Source organism: Lycorma delicatula, chromosome 4 (assembly GCF_047948215.1).
Source record: "Lycorma delicatula isolate Av1 chromosome 4, ASM4794821v1, whole genome shotgun sequence".
NCBI lineage: Eukaryota > Metazoa > Arthropoda > Insecta > Hemiptera > Fulgoridae > Lycorma > Lycorma delicatula.
The window spans coordinates 89,335,380-89,360,096 of NC_134458.1; the positions used below are offsets into that span (position 1 = coordinate 89,335,380).

At 30.0% G+C, this 24,717-nt stretch overlaps 1 protein-coding gene across 1 annotated transcript in view; it reads left to right on the top strand.

The window, feature by feature from the left end:
- Gad1 (glutamate decarboxylase) overlaps nucleotides 1-24,474 on the top strand; it is a 134,342-nt gene extending 109,868 nt beyond the window's left edge. Inside the window, exons 9-12 of the mRNA XM_075361988.1 lie at nucleotides 10,431-10,509; nucleotides 19,109-19,258; nucleotides 21,716-21,910; nucleotides 23,736-24,474. Of these exons, the coding sequence (XP_075218103.1) occupies nucleotides 10,431-10,509; nucleotides 19,109-19,258; nucleotides 21,716-21,910; nucleotides 23,736-23,909 (598 nt within the window). The 3' untranslated portion in view covers nucleotides 23,910-24,474. The remainder of the gene's footprint in view (nucleotides 1-10,430; nucleotides 10,510-19,108; nucleotides 19,259-21,715; nucleotides 21,911-23,735) is intronic.
- Nucleotides 24,475-24,717: the final 243 nt, after the last annotated feature.

The window sequence follows — 24,717 nt, forward strand, 5'->3', positions numbered from 1 at the left end:
TTTTTTTAATTAATATTCTTCAGGTAATTTGCATTTAAATGTGTAACAAATAGAAAACAACAATTTCTTCGCGTAAAATACTCCCCGTTGTTGTTAGTTTCTTTTTCCTTTTTATTCTGGGGTTTTCTTTTCTGGTCTGGCGTTTCACGATCTACCGGTTGCATCAGTATGAATTGTCGGTAAACCTTCAAAAACGTAATACTGAATTAAAAATTAAGGTGGTTAATGGAACACCTTAGAGTTCATGGTTTGAAATACAGTGTAGTACAAGGAAACGGGAAATTTTGAAGTAACTCTCTCAAAAGTAAAAAAAAAAATTTAATTTACAAGTTTTATTGTTGAAAACCAAAAGTATATTACATGCCATTAAGTTTCCCAACACAAAAAATTTCAATTTCTAAAAACAATGTTCATAAGATGATTGTCATTCGAATGTATGCATTCCTGGAAGCGAATGCTGATATTTAGCATGGCATTTTGAAACACTTCCATGGAAATACATGGGAACACGTAGTCTGATGGTTTCAGTTCCAGTAAAACCTGAATTTTGTAAAAGTGAAACTTCAAATCAGTGTGGCGTATTCGGCGGACGGTTGTTCGGTTTAGGTTAAATTCTGCTTTGTTTTCCAATTGAGGCCCGAACTGCTTCAATGTTTTCTTGGGTTTATAGACTTCCTGGTGATTTCTTTTTTAGAGCTGAACCCGTCTCCCCGAAATTTTCAACCCGTGTTTTGATGGTGTGACAAGATCGTACGCGACCATGACGTCCTAAATTGTAATGACGTCGGAATTCCCGTTGAGCAGCATTCACACCGTCACCGTTCTTGTAAAATGCCTTCATGGCCAGTCCACGTTGTGCTCCGACCTACTGGTCCATGATTACTAAATGGCAGGTAGTTGTGCACAGAAGGATGCTACTCCCACCTTTCTACCAGCTCATCAGGGCTGTTACTACTACTTTCAAAATTTCCCGTTTCCCTGTACCACTCTGTATATATGTTAATTAAAACTTAAAAAAAAAAAATTGTAATTTTTCTTGAAGTTTTTTTAGCTTTACTGGGTTGAGATAAAAAATGTCTTAGATTACATAAAATTTAAGAGTATTGCAAAGAACTGTTGAAATTCCAAGATAATCTACGTTCAATTTTTTTTTAATATCTCTAGTTACCTTTACATAAGAGTACAGAACAGATATTTCTGAGATTTTCCCGTCTACTATTACTATTTTCGTGATCCTTTTCTTTACTGTAGAATGAAAACCGTTTAAAGAAAAGTAATTTTAATTCCAAGAAACAAATAACAAAAAATTTCCACAAAACTCAAAAGATTTTTCTTAAAAAAAAAGAAAACGTTCTCCGTAATTACTGTATCTGATTTACACGACATTTTGAAAAATTGATGATCACTACAGAAAATAACTGTTGATCTAGTTGGCGGCGTGGTACGGTCTTAACGCTTTCATCTTGAAAGCTGAATGGTCGATTTATAATTTCGCTCAGGCTTGATATTTTTCACAACCTACAAAACTTACACACCCGTATGACCAAGAAAAAACTTCGAGCTTATGTTGTTAATAAATCATAAAAAAACTGCTGTCTATAACTTTTAGCGATCGATTATTCAGATTTTGTATATTTCTTCTTATTTTACGATGATCAAATCGGATTAATTAAACCTGAATAATTACTTTTAATTTAAAATTCTAAAAATGTTTAAATTAATAGGTTATTTTACGTTTCAAGTAAAAAGTAACTTAGTCAATACTCATATATATACATATGTGTGTGTAAAATGTTTGAGTATACATAATAATAATAATAGCAATAAAATAATTGAACTTAAGTAAGAAGTAGTCGTTTATTACAAGTATCACGCGAAAAGCGTCCACAGGTGTCTGCCGTAATCCGTCCCCAGAGGCAAAGTATAGTGCGCAGTGGGGCGCAGCTGAGGGTTATGCACACAAGGGAACGTGTGTGCTTTTGATAAAGTGTCGCAGCCCTCAGTCATGTGGTCTGAACAGAAAGGGGCGTGGGACGATTCCAAATTGAATTTTAATGTCTATCATTAATCAGGTTTTATCCACAGTAAACGTAATGTAATTATTTAGGGAGCGTATATATTGCATCTATTTAAAATCGGACGACACTCTGTTTTTTAACTTAATATAAAACGTCTCTAGAACAATATAGTCGTAGAAAAAACGCAGTTGTATCAAATTTATTCTGAAGTAATGCTAATAATGTAACTAATCCCCAACATCTACAAAATAATAGGGCTAATTTTAGGAGGCTAATTTTTATAGGAGTAACAGCATCAGATTTGTTTTTACAGTTTATTCGTACAAATAAAAATTGCCAATTACATAAAATGAGCGTTACTAAACCATTATTGGAGTAAAATATACATATTGCGTGAAAATGCAGAACTAAGTGCCCTGTTAGATTATTAAGCAGTCATCATCAGTAATTAATAAATCAGTTAATCATTACAGAATTAGTAAAAGTAATTATAAATATAAAAATGTAACATTAAAAAATATTAATATTAAAATAAAAGTGCAAAGAGTATTGCAAAAGAGTGCCAAAGAAGCTCACCAAATGTTAGAATCGGTGTACGGCGATAATGTGGTAACTTTGATAAGTGGTATGACCGATTTAAAAACGGAAATGAGTCTGTTGAAGACGAGCAGCGTGCGGGACGTCCAGTAACCTCAAAAACAGTTGAAAATGTGCAAAAAGTGGAAACAATGGTTCGTTCAAACAGGCGAATGTCTATTCGAGAGCTATCGGAAGACCTTAACATCTCGTACGGATCCGTTCAAAGCATTTTAACTAATGAATTGCAAATGAGACGAGTGAGAAAGCGACCAGAAAAATGGACCAATGGCTTCCTTCCTCACCACGACAACGCGCCGTGTCACACCTCGCTTCTCATTCGCGAGTTTTTGGCCGAAAAAAGTGTTCCTGTCTGTCCACATCCGCCATACTCACCGGATTTAGCACCATGCGACTTTTGGCTCTTCCCAAAATTTAAAACTGTGCTTAAAGGAAAACGTTTTGACACCATTGCTGACATTGAGAGGGCCACGACCGAGCAGCTGAAAGCCCTTCCGAAAGACGCCTTCCAGAAATGCCTCCAGTCATGAAGTCAACGTTGGGATAAGTTCATTGCTAGCCAAGGACAGTACTTTGAAGGAGATTAAATCGAATTCTACGTAACCTTATTACTTTTTTTAATAAAAAATTATTCACCGTATTTTTTGATCAAATCTCGTATATTCGATGTTACTTAGCTGCTTTTTATTTTCATCAGTAATTGTAATCATGATAATATTTGTAGAACAAAAAGGAAGCGGCGCTAAAGTAAGTTTTTTCTGATTTTTCAAAAATAAATAAAGGTCAAAAAAAATCTAGGTCTTCCATCCATCTACGAAACGTGTTCCATGTTACTTAACTTGATGCCGCTGATTAGTTTCATCATTAAATATGATTTAATTATTAATCAAAAATAATAATACTTAATAATATTTTTTTATGAAGCATAAAAAAGGAGCCGCATCGATCTAATGACACTAATCCTCATATGGACAGAAAGCGTGAACTAATTCGTTTATGGTTGCGTGACACAGCTCACCTACGCTTCCATGTGCCACCAGACCAACGGGCTCCTAAGGATATTGATGAATCAATTAGTTACTTAAGTTTGAAAATTGTCAAGTTTGTCTGATCTTGTGAGAACCTTTGAGATAAGTCTGTAAGATAATATTTACTAAAACTATTCTGTGTTTTACCCGCCCAATTTAATAATAATAAAAAATCGCATAAAATGTTTTTAATTAATGAATAAAACGGAAGTCGTCGTCCACTTTTAATCAACATGAGTACAATGTGTATTCGATTGAGCTGGTGGTTTGCTTTTGTATTACTAGTGCTAATTTTAAAATACTAAAAGAGGTACTAATAGTCCAGTTACAAAAGGCCATTGTTTTAAGTCTTAACATAAGTTATAAATAATGTTTTTTTTAGATTTGAGTTTTAATGAACGAGGGAAAAATCAGACAAAATATTTACTAGTCTTTTTTTTTAAATCCGTTACATACATGAATAATTATCTAATACCCTACCCAAACTTCTCACTAAGAATTTATTTTATAGCACTTTTTGTCGAATGAAATTTAGAGCGTTCGGTTTTCTGAAGCGAGAAATTGATCATTACATTGTTTTAAATTTTCGAGCCGGAAATTTCCGTTACAAATATGTGTACTACGTAGTCATGCATTAAAAAATTGCAAGAATTATTACTGGAATTGACTTCGTTGAAGCAATTTCACCTGCTAGATGGCGGTTAAGTTCTGATAGTGATTTTGTGTTGATGAAAATATCTTCGTCTATTTTAATAGGTGTATGGTCTGAGCGGTTAAAATTGTTCAACTAAATAAAATTTTATTGCTAATAATAATATACTGCAATTTAGTTCGTAGCGAGTTACCAACTAGACCTGGTGTAGTGAATATCGTGGCTACATCTATCTGCTTATTATAAAATATACGTAGTTTATAGGGCGTAATTTTAGTGGCATTTAATTCTACATTGTAGTTGTGCGATCTGATTTAATTTTAATTTAAAATTATTGAATTAAAATTTTATTTATGGATAAAATATTAAAATAAAAACGTAAATGTGAATTTTAAATTAGTCTTATTTACTGGTTTCCAACTACACGCACTACGGTTAAGTACAACGTTGGCTTGTGAGCGACATAGATATGCAATTACATCTTAATTGATATTTTACACTTATGATTGGCAAAAGATCAGAAGATAATTAAGATTAAATTTTTTTAAGTAATTGTTTAAATACAAATATTTACATTTATAGCAAGAGATATAAATATATCTTATAATTTATTATAAGTATTAATAAACGTTAAACGTTAAAAGTTATTATGCAGTAATTTATTTATGCAAGTAATAGGATAAAATGTATAAAAATGGAAAATGAGTTTATGAAATTTTTTCAAAACTAAATAGATCGGATAGCTTAGAAATGCAAAAATAAGAAATAAAACAAAATATTAATGAACATTTGAAATCGTTTAAAAAAGGTTTAGTAAAAGTAAAAACAAGTATTTAAATAAAAATGTTTTAGGGAAAATAAATTAAAGCGAATTATGATTTATTATTTTATGGCCTCTCAGGAAAATCATCAGCCGATTTGTTCCAGGAGATAAAATAAGTTTTCGAACTGGTGTATCTGAGCTCTCTTCTACAGAACATCGAGTGTTTTAAGGAAACCAATTTTAGCAAAGAAAATAGCCCGGTGTAGATGAAATTAAGTTCTGTTTTTCAAAAATTCAGATTTTAAATGTGAAGAAAACGTTCTTTAAACGAATCCTTCAGAGATGGGGTAAGGATTGAAATAAAAAAAGGATTTTCCTTGAAGTGTACGGTTATTAAGAAAATAATTATTTACACATTTGATGGTTTATAAAAAAAAGGATATAAAGCTATAACGAGGGACACTTATTAAAATAATAAAAGTTTTATCTGTAGTTATAAAATAAAACAAAAATGGAAACTAAGAAAATTAATTTAATCGCTCTATGAAGAGTCCAAGCAGAAAGCAGATTTAGCTTATTATGTAGCCTGTATTACCAAACTCTCCGCTTGAAATGGTCTATTATATTTTTTAGTGTGGAGTTTTTATTTTGTTTAGGTAAAATTTACTTCTTTTTTGTATTGTGTGTGTGTGTGTGTGTGTAGGCGCGCGCGCGTTTGTGTTTTATATATTTTGTATTTAAATTTATTTTTAGCAATCCGTTTGTAAATATATATATATTTACAAAGGGATTGCTAAAAATAAATTATATATATATATATCAAAACATATATATATATATATATATATATATATATTTTGAGTGACTGCTCCTAGAGATTAGATAACTAATAATTAAAGATAATTTCGACATATTACAGTATCCTATTGACAAAATCAATGCATAAAAATCTATATATATAAATCAGAATTTATATATCAAAATATAATCTATATATATCAATGTCAAAATCTATACATTTAAATATAATTATTAAACTTCCTAAAGCAGAGAGAATATTTAATTTTATTATCTACCCGTAAAGTTAATATAAAATAACTACTTATCCTTAGAATAAACATTGTTGAAAAATGTTATCAATACGACAAATCAAACACAATTAATTCCGCTGGCGGTCTCATCTAACAGTAGTATAATCGTGAAGAATGAAATTACCTGTCACGTTACACTTGAAATTAATAGAAAAAAGACTAATAAAAATATCCATTACGATTTGACGATAAAAAAAAATTTGAAGTTGAACGAACTATTCGACAATATCCAATATATGATTTGTTTACTAAAAGCTCTCTAAAAAAATAACAGATGTAAAACTATCGTATTAACTAATGGACGCTAAAACCTACTGAAATTAAACGCAAGTGATATAAAGCTGTAATTAAATGACAAAACATTTTAGAAATAAGCTACTCTAAACTGTTTCTGAAGATTGTAATCACAAATTAATCGTGTACTTAAAATTAGACGAATTGGAATTAAATTAATATCTTTTAGCAATAAAGTGAACTCAAGTAGGATTTTGTTTTTTTAAAGATAAGTAAGCTTATTAGAAATATTTCAGATCGGATAGTTTACTGCAGGATTTCTACTTTAAGCTCAGGGAATAGAGAAAGACACGTGAAGCGTTCTTCTTTATCTTGTATTAAGTACTTTTATCTTGACAGTTAATCTGAACGTATTTTTCTTAACTTGTGATGTCTCTACGTCTGTAGATTGATTTTGTCAATAGGATACTGTAATACATCGAAATTATCTTTAATTATTACGTTATCTTATCTCTAGGAGTAGTCGGTCAATTATAATTTTCAATTCAATTTTAGATTCTATTAACTACGCATGACAGAACGGTTTTAAAAATAAGTTTTACCAAGCATTAAACTACTCGTATTTTAAGAATTTGTATGAGGAAGCGGGTCTCACAAACTGATCTGCTCTCCCTCATAAAACCCGGAACATATTCCTATTTGCTCCCAGTTATTAATAAAAAGTACTGTTCTAACCGAACTGGAAGATTACGATAAGATGTATATTTGTACTTAAATTTCACTTTAAACTTTTTTAATTTAATAAAAGAATCATTTAATTTGATTTTGATGTGTTAACATTGTTAAATCAGCAGAATATAAGCCCAACTACACAGACCGTAAGTAGGATTTAGGAAATTAAAAATTGTTATCACTAGAAGTGTCATTGTAAATGTTCATGAAATAATTCCCAAATCTATTTTTTTATATTTAACTAAATCTATTTTTAAAAAAATTCTTAACGCTAGCAGTAATGATTTCGATTCAGATGAGTGAACATGGTTGAATTTAATACACGGGATTCAAGATTCCCAGATCATCGAGTCAGTCAAACTAAGTTTATCAGTCGCATTAATATCCTTAATACAATCACTTCGAGATCCTTTCACGTTCCATATAACTATCATTAATTCTTATTTAAAATTTAAAACAAGAAACTTAAATCTATGATTTCCTCTTTTCAAAAAATAACATTGAAATGTTTATGAGACCACTTACTCAAACTTTGATTGTCAGCTTACCCTACAATTATTCAGAAAAAGTTTATATTAATTAATGATATCTAAGTAAATTGTATATAAACTGTTTTTATACGCCATTCATTTGTAATTAATACTTATTACAATTATTAAAATAAATGATTGGAAAATTACCTCCTTTTCATTTTAACATGCCATTAAAAGCGAAATGTACAGTAGAAATATATGCCAAGCGTATATTTACTCATGGCTGTTTATGGCATGTAAGTTTTTTACGCTGTGGTCGATATTTCTGTTTTTTTTTTTTTCAAACTAATCAACAACTTTATTATTAACATAGGAAGAGGGAAAGTAAACAATCTAATGATAATTTTGTATAGGGTCGGTTGACAGTGAATTCTGATCGGTGGATTGTCGGGATCTCTGATCGAATATAGGAGGGATGTATCGTGATTATTTACAAATATCTATTGTAAATCTCCACTAAAGTCGTGCATAATTTTATGATATAATTAAATTTCCATGCGATTCGTTTTTAATATATTATTCCGTATTTGAAACAGAAGATCCTAATTGAGATCGAAATTCCAAAGCTGAATGGGCGATCAGGAAAGGATTGAGAGGCTACTATGTACTTAACAAAGGAAACGTTGTGTAAATTACCAACAAGAAAACACTGTATTAAAAATATTAGCAATATACACTTTTCTAGTAAGGTTTTTTTATAGTAATGTTTTAATGTAGATGTATATATTTTAAGTTAAGATAAAACCTTAGCGTGAACTTCAGTTGATTTAACTGGTTTTTAAGTAATATTTTTACGGAAATTTTCATGTATATTTAGCCGGTAAACTTTCTCTGATTTATTGTTTTAAATTGTTAAATGTATGTTTTTTCTTTTATTGTATTACTCGGATTTGGTATAGAGGGTTGTGTAGTAAGTAAACGCTACAGAGGAAAACAAACTTTGGAATACATAAAAGAGATAAATTGAACGTGGAGAATATTTTAAGGTTAAAAAATTAGATTAGCGCAGAGCATAAACGGATGGAAAATGACACCAAAACAGTTAACTCGCAGATTAATAAAAAAAAAAGAGAAAAATAAAATACTCTCATTTTTTTTACTCTGGAACACGTCTTATTTCTAAACCCTAAAATTTCCATTTTAAGTTTCTTTTATTTATTTATTTATTTTTTTTTTTTTTTTGCTGCATAGATAGTTAAAACTTAATTTACATATTTTCATAGTTCCATATTTTAAAGTTTTTTTTTTAAATAACTTTTTTTAAAAGGTAATACCATCAATGTCTTCCTTTTTATGAAATATTACAATGTATATATATATATATATATTTTTTTTTTAGATACTCTGTATTCGGTTATTTTGTCAAAATAAAGCTTAACTGCTTCTAAAATGTTGAGTGTTTTCTTAGGACAGCTATTGTAATAATTGAATTTATGGTCAAGTTTAAAGTAGCTGTTTGTGATGGGATTCCTTTTTGAGAGTCAACGCTTATAACTAAAGAAGGGTGGGACGGATCGGTAAATTTATAGAGGGTTGTAACTTGGATATAATTGCAGCTCATTAATCAAAACGTGCCTTTGTCACTGGTTTAGAGTTTAACCAATCCATTATGCGGTATGTGTTACGTACGCACTATTAATAACATTGCCGATTTCTGTATTGTGAATATCATATTCAATACGTGACGCATGTAAAACTTACAATGACTTAAAGCTTTCCTATTGTTACACGTTATGTAAGCATATACGTAGGGGATTGACAATATATTTGGTGAATAAAAGAATGGAGAGGGAATCCAGAAATAATCTGTAAGTTAAATTGATTAAAATTTTAAATAAACGAATGTAGAGCTTAATACTTTTTCCGGTAGGAGTCTCATTTTTTATGAAAAATGAAGTAAAATCTAGGTTACCCAAACCTACAAGCCGTTTCATTCTATTTGTGTCTTTGATATCCACGATCACATTTGCTAAATTTCGAATTAGAAATGTTTAAAAAATTAGGAATTACTTAAACCTAAATGTTCGATTGAGTTATCATTAGTTTTATGTGAAATATTAAATTTTTATGCACATTTTTAGCATCTATAAGTAAGTTTTAGAAGATATTAAAAAAGGAATAATTTTCATTTAATAGAAACTGATTTGATGGAATCCATTTTGATTTAATATCTAATTTTTACGACATAATCTATATAAAATAAATCATTAAATATGTAAAATATTTGCGTACGAATGAGTACATCGCTTATCATTGTTGAATACCTAAGAATGTTTTGGAACAACCGTAACAATTTTTTTTTTTAAGATGATTAAAGAAACAACGATTCGAAGATTATTGCGGATAGAAAATCATTTTCTGTTTGTCCTTTGTGTAAAAACTATCTATAAATAAAATTTATCGAAATGTAAGTTTTGTAGTTTTTACAATTCATTTTTGTAAAATAATTCATAAACGTTTTCCCACATTTTAAACGTAAGGCATCAGCCTATTTAATATTATACTGCCTTACTAGTAGTCGTATGCCTAATTTTTTGTTCAGTATTTATTACTTTTATCCATTGTATGATGAAGAATGATAAACACACACACACACGCTCATGCGCATACAAGCGAGCGAACGAGCGCGCGCACACACATTTCATCTTATGCTTTACGAAGTTATGTTTTTAAAAGATTGCAGGTATCAGTGTTAAAATATATCAATAATTAATATTAACTAAAAAATAATAATTATTGTCACTGTTCTTTATGGATTTATACATCTCTTTTTAATCTACAGGGCTGATTCTGTCACATGGAATCCACATAAATTAATGGGAACTCTTCTCCAGTGCTCTACAATTCATTTCAAAGAAGATGTAAGTATGTTATATCTATCTCACATTTACATAAAATATACATTGTTTTTAAATTTTAAAAAAAAACAAAAAACATTAAATTTAATCTTTGAATTATAGGTTCTAAAAGTGTAATAGTGATGTGGATAGTAACGTCTTTTAACAGCCAATGACATTGAAAGGGATGATGTAGCAGTTACACGGACAAGTGCACAGCGGTTCTACGTTCACAAGTTACACATCGTAGCTGAAACGAACAATTTGTCTTTAAGGAATAAAACATAAATGTAATACAGTTCAGATTGATGTATGTCACTTAGATAATTAAGTGAAAAAAAAAATTACGGTAAGCTTCTTCTCGCTTTCTCACAGCAGTTAAAACTACCAAATATCTCACATGATATCAAATTCGAAAATATAACACAGTCATGCCCAGACACTTTACCTATAATTAGTATGGCGGTATGATATAAAACATTTTAAAGACTGCTAAAAAATTTAACACTACCTTAATAGAAGACTGTTGTAAAAGTTGTAATAAAATTTAAGATTAACAAAACAAAAAGGTGATAAAATAAAATCCTATGTTTTTGTACGCATTTTTTTTTTATCACAATTATAGTATAACAAAAGTAAACTTATCAAATGTATTCTTTAGCCACGATAATGTACCTGTGCACTTGAACCCGACAACGATCTGACTATGACCATGTCTGATCCCATTTTTAACTTCGATTAATGAAGAAAGAACTGATCACAGCCGGGTAAGTTGGTAAGTAAGGTATTATTACATGTTTTAACAAGTAAGAATCGGATTCGATAGCCAGTTATTTATTTTCTATCCTTCGTGATCCGTCGTACTAATACTATATATTAATAATTACTGACTAAATTCGTATTTTTTTAATTGTTTTAATTATAGATTTTCCCCGTTCTTAATGAAAGCAATGTATATAATGTATTTTTCCTCACAAGTTTATTAATCTGTTATTTTACATTTCGGTCCCGATTTTCTTCGTCAGACCCATTTGAGGTAAAAACAGTGCTAATGGAGTTCTTTCAATAGCGCCAGCATTTAGCTGGGCTCAGCGTGCTGATATGCAATATCATATTTGGCTGATGCAATATCATATTTATGCAATATCATATCTGAGAGGAGGAAAATGAAAAGCTACAGGATGTTCAACTTAAAAGGGAACCATCACTTAGTTTAGTTTCTAAATAATAAACTATTTACGGGCAAAAACTTACATAATAATTTAAAGGTATTGAAAATGATGCTTTTATGCACTTGTCAACACGTTTGACCATGTTCCTGACTACACTTGTTATCCGTACCTTGTCTATTTCCTGTTTGGCATCGGTAATGTATGTCTTCAATTCCTGCAGTTTGTGTGGATTGCTCCTATAAACTGTTTCTTTTAAGTAACCCCATCGAAAGAAGTCTGGACTAGTCGGATCAGGAGTTCTTGGTGGCAACAATCCTTTAGAAATGATTCTTTCACCAAAAAAATCCTGTAGCATCTTCGTAGTAGAGTGAGCTATTCGGCAAGTGGCGCTGTTTTGTTGCAACGAACAGACACGCTCATCCTCTTGCACTCAGACTATGAACTGTTAATTAATTTCTTGGTAGACAGCAGCATCTACAGTTTAAAAAAAAAACAAGTATCCTTTTATTCGCCGCCTTGAAACCGCACACCATACTCCTAATTTTTGTGGGTTTAGGGAGAGATTCAAACAAAATGAGCGGGTTTTCAGCACCCCTGTTCCGGTAGTTCTGATTATTAACATACACGCCAAGGTGAAACCACGCTTCATCTGTGAAAAAAAAATCTATATTGCAACATGAATTAATATAATATATTATTAACGTATTAATTATACTAATTAATATATTAACAACACGATAAAATTCCAATGTTGCCTGTAATGAATTTCTTCAACTGTTGACAGAAGCGAACACTTTTAGCATAATCAGCATTAGTTAGCTCATGGAAAACCTACATTCGATTCGGATAACATTTCAGCATTCTCCTCGCTGCAGTGTGGGCTGAATCTAGTGAAATGTTATTTTCCGGCTTAGTCTCCGCAAAGATTTATGAATATTAATATTATTTTGTTATATTAATGTAATAGGACATAGCAGATACCAATTTAACACGTAAATAGGCCCAACAGCGAAAAACGATAGGAATTTATTGTTCTTCTTTGCCGTAAGGAAATCATAAATTTATGGTATGGCTCCATATTCGTCTGGACTTAAAAAATACGTACGTATTTTTGGTTCCCGAAGAAAAAGTAGTACCAAAAAATAGCAAGGGACCTTTTGGTCCGAGTTGTCTTGAAACTCTCTGAGCCGTCAACCAAATCTGGCTACAAACAATCAGAAAGCACAGTCTCCCTAAAAAAAATGTTTTTTTTTTCTAAAACGGTGAACATATCGAAGAAGTTATTACACCATCGGTTATGTCGTGTAAAAAATAGAGATAAAAAATAACTTAGTTAAGGCCGCGTTCTCAAAAGAGGACGTGGCCTTGACTAAATAACGTTTTACTTGATAAAAAGGGTACTTAGAGCGTTTCCTTAAAATTCCCTTAAAGCGTCCTTATATTTTTCCCAGCTATTTTACACTGCTGCTTTTATGCAATTATTTAATCACTTTATTTGTTCTTTAACTTCTGAAACCCGTGATAGGCAATGCGCTCCATAATTATCCGCCGCTGAGGAAAGACGAATTTAACTAAAAATTATCTAGAAAACTCTTTCTTTTACATTGATGCAAACAAAAAGTGGGCTAACATTTTTGACTGGGGATCTGGGAGAAAAAACGAAGATTTATTTCATAGCGCGAGTGTGTGTGTGTGTGTGTGTATGTGTGTGTGTGCGCGCGCGCGTGTGTGTGAGAGTGCGCTCGTGTGCGTGTGTGTGTGTGTATATATGTGTGTGTGTGTGTGTGTGTGTGTGTGTGTGTGTGTGTGTGTGTGTGTGTGTGTGTGTGTGTGTGTGTGTGTGAGTGCGCGCGCGCGTGTGTTTTATAACATAAATCTAGGTCTCTTGGATATTTTAAAGCTTTCCTTTTACTCTTAGATAATATATATGCATCTTTGCATTATTTGTTTTTGTTTTTCTTTTTAAGATATATATATTTATTTAAATCGAAAGTTGAAGCACATGTTTGTTATTGTTTTAAACTGAATATAAAAATAGTGTAGTGGTAGAATGACAAAAAACAAATAAAATAATCATGTTCGGTAAAATAAAATTAAAAAAAGTATTTGTCGTTTAATTAAATTCTTTTAGTTAAAAAAAAAAAGTGAAAGGAATGGTCAAAAGAATCGGAGGCCGGGTTATTTATCTTAGGGTGCTTCTGTGCTGTCTGTAATGTACAACAATCAACGTTTCCCCTCTACAAATATTACAATGACATGCCTTCTTGTCATGGAATGCAGTAGAGAATATTGGTTTGTACACGCGAATGCATCACCCATCCCCCTTGCTATAGTAGACCTGCTATGAAAACTATACATCATCCGTCCCTCCCCTTTACACTATTCGTTACTAGAAGACAACCTTGATTTGTAGTAAACGCACAGAAATGTTTTGTTTAGAAGTTTTAATCGTCCAAGTAACGAAGTATTTCGTTAGATAAAGCCTGTACGTTTGTTTTATGGCATTGAATTTTATTAAAATGCTGAAAACAGCAACATAAAATTACTTTATATGTGCTTTATAAAATCAATATACCAACATCATCACATACAAATTCACTTTGTAGCTTGCTTTTATTGTGTATTAGATTGGATCAATTTACCTATCTTCTTTTTGCGAGATTCGATACTAATTAGACGATATGCTACCTATCTTATAAAGAAAAATGAAGTAAGTGATGCGGATTGATGGATTACAGTTTATATTTGTATCATCTACCATGAAGAAGACACAAAATACAAGTTTAAGCTTATATCATTCATTTACTGTTTTTAAAATACGAATCAAATCAAACCGATAGTATCATTGTTGGTACTGGTGACTTCTTAATAGAATCCTAACTTTATTAATGGAACCAAATTTATTATTCAATTTCTGACCATCTCTTGTCTACTAAAGTAGTTCATTGCTTTAATCACTGGATCTCCCATTAATAGCCCTTTGAAACCGTGGACTATTAATCAAAATCCAGGGGGTAAATCTACTTCTTGATTTTGTTAAAGTCAACAGCAGTTTTCTTGTAACAGGTTCATCTTTGTATTCTTCAAAAAATAATTATTGATCAGTAAGTTAAAACGCGTATCATATTCATCCATAAATAAATACACCCTTAAATAAGTATTAGTATAATTATGCACTTACTCCTGGGAAAAAATAAGCTTGAGTTTTGTCAGTTAATTTAGTTTTTGAATAGTGATATTAAAAACTCAAGAAAACGATACAGTTTCATAAATACATTAAGTTATTTGAGAACCGTTATATATTCACGTATGGAATGTAGTTTATGTATAAAGTATAAGAGACGATACTACTTTAATGTCCTAAGGAAAAAGTTTACAAAAAAAATTATGATGAAATATTACTGCTCTGATTTAATATTCTTTAAGTACAAGGAAAAATCTACATTTTTGTGTATGTTTTTTAAAGTTTTTATTTCCTATTACATATATCTATGAACTGATCTGAATGTATACAATAATCTGATACATGTCATACTTACATGCTATCAGATATTTTTTTAAATACGTTTGTTTAATTTTTAATTAACATTAAGCCAGTTTTATGAAACCCTGTTTCTTTCTTGCTACATGTTCTATTTATATAAATATTATTATACGTTTTGACAGGTGTTCGCAACATCGTCTCCTTTCAGTCCTTAATGATTAAAATCATTGCTAATCCATCATAATATTGCAATCTCTAGAATAGCACTTGTGACAGCAATTTTTCCCCGTATTTGGAATCTAATTCAAAGAATTGCACGGTTACTTTAATACGATTTAAACGGTAATATTACAACTCTATCCCTTTGGGTGTTAAGTTCAATTATAATTCTGCCCTAGCAGACTAGTCTGATTCTGAAAGTGGAAAAATTATCCCGATAAGAAGAAAATTAACTTATGACTGATCAACTTTATTACTTAAAATTCCATTTGAAAGTAGAAATTCGTAAATTATGAAAAAATCATTCACTGAAACGTTACGAAATTACTAAATCAACCTATTATGCACATTAGAAGATCGTAACATTACGAAACCTAATTAATTACATTAATAGTTCACTCAGATCCTTCTAAATGTGACAGAACTTCAATTTATTATGTATTATTATCAGTGAGCAAGAATTAATCTATTAAAAGAATTATTATCGACTTATTATCTTCGATTTTTCCTAGTTTAAATTAAAATTAGGTAAAAACATAGGTTTAGGTTTATAGAAAAACGACCAAAAGGGATTAACGTTTCTAATGGTGATAAAAAAAATCATCAGTAAAAAGATTAGCCGATGGAATGCTGATCTTTTATATTACACACCCATCCATTGCGATACGATATTTCGACATCTTCAATCCAGCATAACATCATCATTCTTATTTTAATGAAATAAATATTAAATTATTGTTTTAAAAATATTAAATGTTAAAGAAAAACTGTATTTTCAAACTTTTTTTAAAAAATAATTGGTGGTTTTTTGTGATTGATATTTCTCAAAATAATAAACGTATTTGATTATAATAAGAATCGATGTTATTTGGTTTATCTCTTTTTTAAGTATAAAAATGCAATAAGACAAATGTCTAAAAGTAATTCAGTAAGGAAAAAGTCTAGGATAAATTCAGTTTCTTTAAAAGATAATAATTAATTTTATACATCGGCAGATTGTTTTAATCACTTGCAGCCCGTTCATTATTGCATTTTAGAAATTATATTCGTAACTTGAATTTGAACCTCACGTAATACATACTGATAACAAGCTTCATTTTAAACGGTTTTGCATTTTTAAACACCTCAACTTCTGGGAAAATTTTATGTAATTTTTTTTTCTGTACTCATCTGAATTAACTTGCCTATCGTGTTTCAGCTTTTTACACGACTGCCCAAAAAGGAGTGTAATGTATTTAGAGTGTATGTATGTATGTATGTATGTATGTATGTTTTTTCCACCGTAGCAGCTCAACGGCCGAACCGATTTAGGTGTATGTCCCCTCGTTGGAATCCTTACGTTATCGAGAGTAGGTCATAGACTATACAAATATGTATATATATTTATATAACTATATGTGTAGTAGTGGAGATTTGCCGGTTGAAGCACAAACTTTAATGAATTGAATTAATGAACTGTGAATTGTGAATCTCTATCACTGTGTTAGCTGGCATTGAACTGAATGATCTGAATCAATCGAATGAATAATATGAAAAAAAAAGAAATAAATTTACGTTAAATAAAATAAAATAACGTTAAATAAATATAAAAAGATTCTGTTTAATAATAATGGGCTTTCCGTGAGGACTGCGTGTGAGGCTAGAGTGGTGAGGTGATGTGAGTATCATCTCCATCAACTGGTTACAAAGAGGTGCCCCTGGGGCACTGTTTTGGGAGGTTGTAGGGAGGGGGGTGCACTTATAATATCTCTGCAAACAACCGTCCTATTTTCAAAATTCAAACGGAGTATTTGTTAGTAGGTTGAAGACTAACTTTTGCACGCATCAGGTACACTATCTAACTAACAGATGACGGTTATTCGAAAATGTTGTTATATCTTCGCAACCGATCTTCTGATTTTCAAAATTCAAACAGGGTATTTGCTAGTATAATGCAAAATCACGATGGAATCAAACCGGAACAAAAATTAGCTAATATACTCAAAAATGGATCTTATTTAACGTTGCATAGCATACGAATGTATTGTTTACAAAGCTACATCTGTTACTAGAAATTAATCTGAAAGGATATTCGTTCATAAAACTATATTAATAGATTCAGTGACACAAAAAAATAAACCTAATTTAGCAAATTATAATAATAATAATAGTTATATTTATACCGATTTAAATGATGTTCTTCGATCGTATCGCACGGTAGTTCTTATTAATAGAAATTCTTACAAATACTAGTATAAAGCTCATAACCATAAAATATAAATCCCTGAATAATAATTATTAATAATAATAATAATTGTTATAGGACTGGCCAAAAAGGAATGTAATATATTTAGGGTGTATGTATATATGTGTGTTTGTTCCACCGTAGAATCTGAACGGCTGAACAGATTTAGATTATGATCCCGCGTTGGAATCCTTACGTTAACGGTAGTAGCATACATTATATATATATATATGTTTAAATAGATTTAAAAAATTTGAATAAAAATTATACTATATACAAAATTGTCACCCGCATGCTCTATAGTTATCCTATGTTAAACAGCAATGTCTTTTGTTTTGACAGTCGTTTTTTAATTTTTAATATTTATCTCTTGTTATGATAAAGAAAGCTCTCCTTTCAGCAAGGATAGTTTTATGTTAATATACACGAAGCTATAGTTAAGGTATTTTGTATATGTAAGAAAAGAAGGTTAAAATCTTATCAGTAAGTATTTTACCAATTCTGAACACTGAAAGCTAATTTAATAAATCTTGTTTATTCCTCATTTTCCTTAAAAATACTAAATTTTAAAAGAGAAATTAATTCAAAAATGGTTCATACAACTTTAATTATTTATTTATTGGTGCGTAAAATACTAATTTTTTATAATATTTGTAGCATCAGAGCAAGGCAATTTGACAAAATTATTGATTTTTTTTTTCAATTTTGAAGCTTATCACAATCCTGTTTTATGAATCTTAAACGGCGGAACCTCTTAGAGATACGATGTGAGTTTTAAAATAATGAAAAACAAATCTAAATTAAAAAAAAAATATAGAAAACCTAATAAAATTACTACACGAGTGGATAAATACGCTGCATGAGATATTTATGATGTAAACTAATTAAGGAGTGGTTCGGATCAAACGAAACTATACTTTCTTTTCTTTTTTTATTTTCAGTTTAACATTTTTTATTGAATTTCCTACCTTTTTTTTATGAACGCAAGATAAAAATGCACTTTTTTACCAGTTGACAATCATTACCCGTTAAAACATATTTAGTGAACATCGGTAAAATATGTTTAAATTAAAATTAAGAATTTACTAGAACTATTGTTATATAGTTCTTTTGTGTCGTTTTTCAATATTTTTAATTTTCCAGTTTCGAAAATATTTCATGTCGTTTCATTTTTTGTGGGTTATAACAAATTCTATTAGGATTACAAGGTATATACGATTGTTTAAATATCTTGTCTGCACTTTTTCCGTACAGGAGAAATTGACGTGCTCTATATAAGTACACATAAATTGAAGTTAGCGAATAATTCATTAACTAGATAGAATGTGCTAGGTAAAATTATAACATATCCACCATAAACTGGCTATTAATAAAACAATCAAGAATCCGGTTTATGAAAAGAATATACCTAATTAATAATTTTTTTTATTGTAGATATATACCTTGTTTACGGTTTAGTATTACGTTCGGTTATCATATACCCATTCTAATGTGATGTAAATAATTCGTGAATTTTTTTTCTAGGGATTGCTGATCAGCTGCAATCAGATGAGCGCAGAATATTTGTTTATGCAAGATAAACTATACGACGTTCAGTATGATACTGGTGATAAGGTTATTCAGTGTGGACGTCATAACGATATATTCAAATTGTGGCTTCAGTGGCGTGCTAAGGTAATATATATAAAAATACGTATATAGTACTATTAATTAATTAATTAAGAAAAGAAACTTACGTGCTGATATAAACAACGTAGTAATATAACACACGTTCATTCCTTACTCACGATCCCGTTTGAATGTTCAGCAATACACTGACTGATACAACACACTCTTGACACAAAACAGGGTTTGTTAGACTAAAAGGATAGTGAAAGGAGGGGTCAAATCCCCTTACGATGTAGGTTTAGAACCCTCTTTCGAACTATAATTCCATCATTTCATCTTAAAAACAATCCCTTAATCCGCTGTCGCCAGTCATCAAAAAATGTAAATTTTTTTCGCAGTGTTGTGATTGTGTAAAGTAATTTATTTGATTAATTACTAAGACATGTGTGTTTTAAAGTGTTCTTTTAATGTAGGTATTACTGGACTATTTTACATCATATTTCTCTATTCCTTTACGATACGGCTAATGAAAGAAAATATCTCTTATAATGTTGCAACAAACTTCAAAAAAAAAGTCGTATTATATACAAACTTATAGGCTATTCTTTCCGCCATAATTTTTTCATTTAAACAAAGACGTATCATTTTGTTTGTGTTATTATAAAAACGTAAAAAACACTATTTTCAAACTTCTTTTCTTTATAAATGATAAAAGCTTCATAAATTGCATAAAACAGTCCCAACAAATTTGTAGATAACTAATCTCTCAATACGAACTACGGTATTATTTTGGTGCGTGAAGGATGAAGATTGTTCAAAAGTATTATTCTTTAATGACAAAATTACTATTTTAATAAAAATCTTTTTGATCAGTAAATACGGGAGTCGCTACAGACGAATACAAAAGCAAATAAAAATTGTTGCAACAAGGATTTTTAAAAACATTTTATTACAATAAATTTGGTTTATTACAATAGAAATTAATAGTTTTGTGTGATTTTTACATTAAACGATCGTAGAGTAAAACATCGCAACACAAGACCATCCGTGTTCAAAAGTATCAAAAAACTAGTTTTTAAAGCAAGAAATAATTAAGCATATGTACAATTTTTTTATAAATCCTATTCATAATACAGAATCACACCTATACAAGTAAAAACATTTATAAAATAAAAAAATAAAAAATAGATCTCACGAGCACAAATAAGAGGAAAAAACCTGAAACCGAATACGTTAAACAAATCATTAATTAACTAACAAAAATTACAATTTTTATTTGATAATTCCCGCTTCGAATGCACTAATAAATATAAATACATCTTAACCACAAACTTCATGGAAAATGTAGACAATTGGATGGAGATGAAGTTCTATAAAAATTCATCACCATTTAACGTAAACTTGACACTACTTCAAAAAAAAGAGAAAAAAACTTTTATACTTAATTTTTTGTTAAAGTAATAAATTTAATCAACTTGACCAAAAAAAGTAATAAGGCTAATAGACAAAGGCCTAAAACAAATTATCCTACTTAAAATTTAAAGAATTTTTACAAAAATCACCCTCGAATCAGAAGCTATGCAAAATAGAAACGCCAAAATACAAAACGAGCTAAAATAGAAAATAAGGCCACACAACTACATAATTTACTGATCCCGGACCTCCAGAGATGGCTAGACCACAAACATGCAGAACTGGGATACAAGTTGACCCGTTCCTTACCAGTCACGGGTGTTTAAAAGCATACCTGTGCATGCGGACCTTGAGACCCTCTGCGGAATGTGACCATTGGGGTGTAGAGGGCACTGCAGAACACATGCTGTCCGTGTTCGATCTGTTCCTGTAGCATAGGGAATCATGCTGGAGAAACTTTGGTGTGCTTTCTCCAGATAATATCATGGCTAAAATGCTGCAAACTAAATGGGTGTGGCATACGGTGTCCACAGTGTTGGTCAAGATCATCCGTACAAAAATCGCAGAAGTGCAGGGGTGAATAATTCCCTCGCATTTCCCCTTCAATAATTTGTGGTGAGTTTCCTTTGTGGCTGTGTTCATCTTAAATCAGGTCTGTCCCCAAGGTGGAGTAACCAAGAAAAAACTATAAAAATTAGTAGCCAAAAATTAAAGTATGTACATCTTCAAAAAAAATGCACACACAGACACTTAAAAAAATTATATCACTTCTGAAGTCAAATCATACTAGAGAATGCAATAATATTTTGAACTTTTTGTATGTGAAGTTTTATATTTATTTTCAACAAATTTCATGTTACTTTTCAGAAGATAATAGATAATGATAAACCAGAAAAAATAAGAAAAGATTAGAAAATAATTAATAATTTCCACAATTTTCCCACAAATCAGTATATTTTCCCTGAAACACATAGACACAAAATAACAAAAAAAACCTAGAGATTAGAATTAATAAACAATAATATAAAAATAAATTTTTAGTCAATATATTCATTAAAGTTAAAAAATGAAGACATATAGCTAAACCAATGGTGATTTTTTTATTTTTAGGGAACTGAAGGTTTTGAAAAGCACATGGATCACTTAATGGAATTAAGTGAATATATGACGAAAAGGATCAAAGCAATGTCAGACAAATTCTATTTAATCTTAGAACCAGAAATGGTTAATGTTAGCTTCTGGTATATTCCTACTCGCTTGCGTGGTGTTCCCCACACACCTGAAAAAGAAAAGGAACTTGGAAAGGTATGTATTTTAAAATTAAACCATCCAGGGTGATGAAAGTTTATTTAGTAGATGTTGAAATAAAAGAACAATTTAATGTCTTCACAAAATGATGTAATATTAATTAATACTGTAAACAACATTAAGATAAGTCTGTCATCAGCACAGTAATCGTTAGTAATGATTAATTTATATATTAAATTAAGAGTAATTGTTTAAAAAAAAAATAGTTTATCACAGATTTATGATGAAAAAAATTTTAATCCTTAATGCTGAACAGATCATGTATTCAATGTTGAAATCTTCATAATAAGCAATGAAAACTGTTACAAAGAGGTAGGTGATTTGATGGTTTTTCTTTCTTTGGCTTATCATTTAACTAGTTGATGCTATTCTTCATTCATTTTTTGTGTTGATAATCTCTTAACTTCAACATACATAACTAGCTCCAATTTCCTCATATGTTTTATAAACATTTTTCTTTGTCTTCCTCCATTGTTTTCACTTTTTCCAGTTGAGTAAACCTAAATGTCTAATACATGTCCTCTCAACCTAGTTCATCCTTTACAAGATTCTTCCACAAAGCTTCTGCCCTCTCCTCTTTATCTTAACACATCTTTAGTTTATATTGTATCAATTCACTTAATTTTCAATATCTTCCAGTTCATTATCATCATTTAAAGAGTTTTAACTTATCTAAATGATAACAGTGTTCACTGTTCAGTTAATCCCTGTGCTGAATAGAGTGAAGGTGTCATTTATAAAGCTGATTATCACTTGTATTTTGGTGGCTTGGCATATGCAACCATCAACTAGATATTTCACTCAATGAAAGAGGTACAAAAGTTATTTCACTCCTCACTTTTCCTTATAAGCCTGACATTGGATTATTTGATATACTTAACGATGACAATCTCATTTTTTATGACTCAGTCTTTGGCATGACTCATGGGAGATTCATTAACTCATGGCAGATTCATGAAAACCACTTTCATAATAAAGTCAGAAGATGTAATATTTCATAAAAATCCATTTAGCAATTGAGATTCTATACCAGGTATAGTTGGGATGGCCAAACATAGTGTTATCGACTACATAATCTCAGATTATTCCATTGGATAAAAAATTGGATTTTTATTTATATTTTTATCCATCTTGGAATCTTTGAAAAGATTTTAGCTATTAAATTACTGTGAACTATTCAATGTGAAATCCCATGAAGAAATTTTGCATTTTGATGATAACTTATCTAGATATTGAAATACTAATAACTGTTTTACATTTGATCTACTTTTAACATTTTCCTGTGTAAAAAGGTGTGGTCCTAGTAATGTGATGTATATACTAGTTTTATCTGGCAAAAGCAGTGAAAGATGGATAATGAAGTGATGATTAATATGCCTAGGTAAGATGGTAAACTGCATTTGTTACAATCTAATTCTTTGGCAACATCTGGAATATCTTCAGGTAGTTACGTTCTGATATTTAAAGGATCTGAAAAAATTTGAGTAGCAAAAGACACTTTTAGTAAAGTGGTTCCTTTAAATAATACTAGGTGTAGTTAAACTACACGCTACTGGGATTTTTCAGTGATTAATGTGCACAGCGTTCGATGCCATTTAAATCTAATTTTAAAGAAACACAGATAATGATTAATAATAAGATTATCATATCGTGAGCCAGTTCTTTTAAAATTAATTGTCTAGTATGCAGTCAGTGAATTTTAATGTAAATATTATGTTGTCATTTAAGTTTTAGGAAACTGGAAAAAACCATAATATACTAAGTATTTTTACTTAGTATTTTTATTTATAACTGAAATTATAAATAAGTGTGTTGCTTTCAGATATGTCCAATTCTAAAAGGAAGGATGATGACAGCTGGTACTCTGATGGTCGGCTACCAACCATTAGATGAAAGACCCAACTTCTTCCGAAATATTATATCCAGTGCTGCTGTTACTGAGAGCGATGTTGATTTCTTACTTGCAGAAATGGATCGCCTTGGTCATGACCTTTAGACACGTCCAATTATTGTTTTCCAGTTGCACTTAGTCATAGTGTATATAAGTAGTCACCTCAACTTCAGATATCTTCAAGGCAGTTGATACAATATTAAATTAAATTTCTCGTTTCACATACGTATATGAATACATACTTATTACTATATCATTACATAGATTATATTATAAAGCAATGCATGATACATGTTATTTCAAATTAATACAAGTACAAATATTTAACATAAATTTGTTACCAGAAAAAAGCATTTGATAATATACATATTATATCAACTGGCCTTAAAATTTCCTAATTATGACTTTTTTTTTAAAAGGTGCTTTAGAATAAGGTATGAAAGAGAAAGACTGTGATTTCCAAAACAGAGATTATTTATAAAAAAAAAAAAAAAATGAATAAATAAAATGCGGCGCTCATTACTAATGCAAGCTGTCATCTGATATAAAATAGAGTAAATGCATTAACGAGTAAATTATTTTTTAAAAGTTGTAGAATTTCAAAATACAATATAAATATAATACAAAACTAATTTATAAATTACAGCTTGCATTATGTCCTTGATTAATGTTGTGGTACCTAAACTGAAATTAAATTTAATTTATGTTAAAACAAAAGAAAAAAATATATATATTTATTTTAAATTATAATAAAAATAGTTTATTTTTTATTATTTTTTTTAAAGAAAATTTATGTGTTAGCTTTATTCATAAAGATATAGTAAAGCTTCATAATTTTTAGAAGATAGAATTTAAAAAAAAAAAATAAATAAATAAATATATATATATATATATATATATGTAAAGACATATG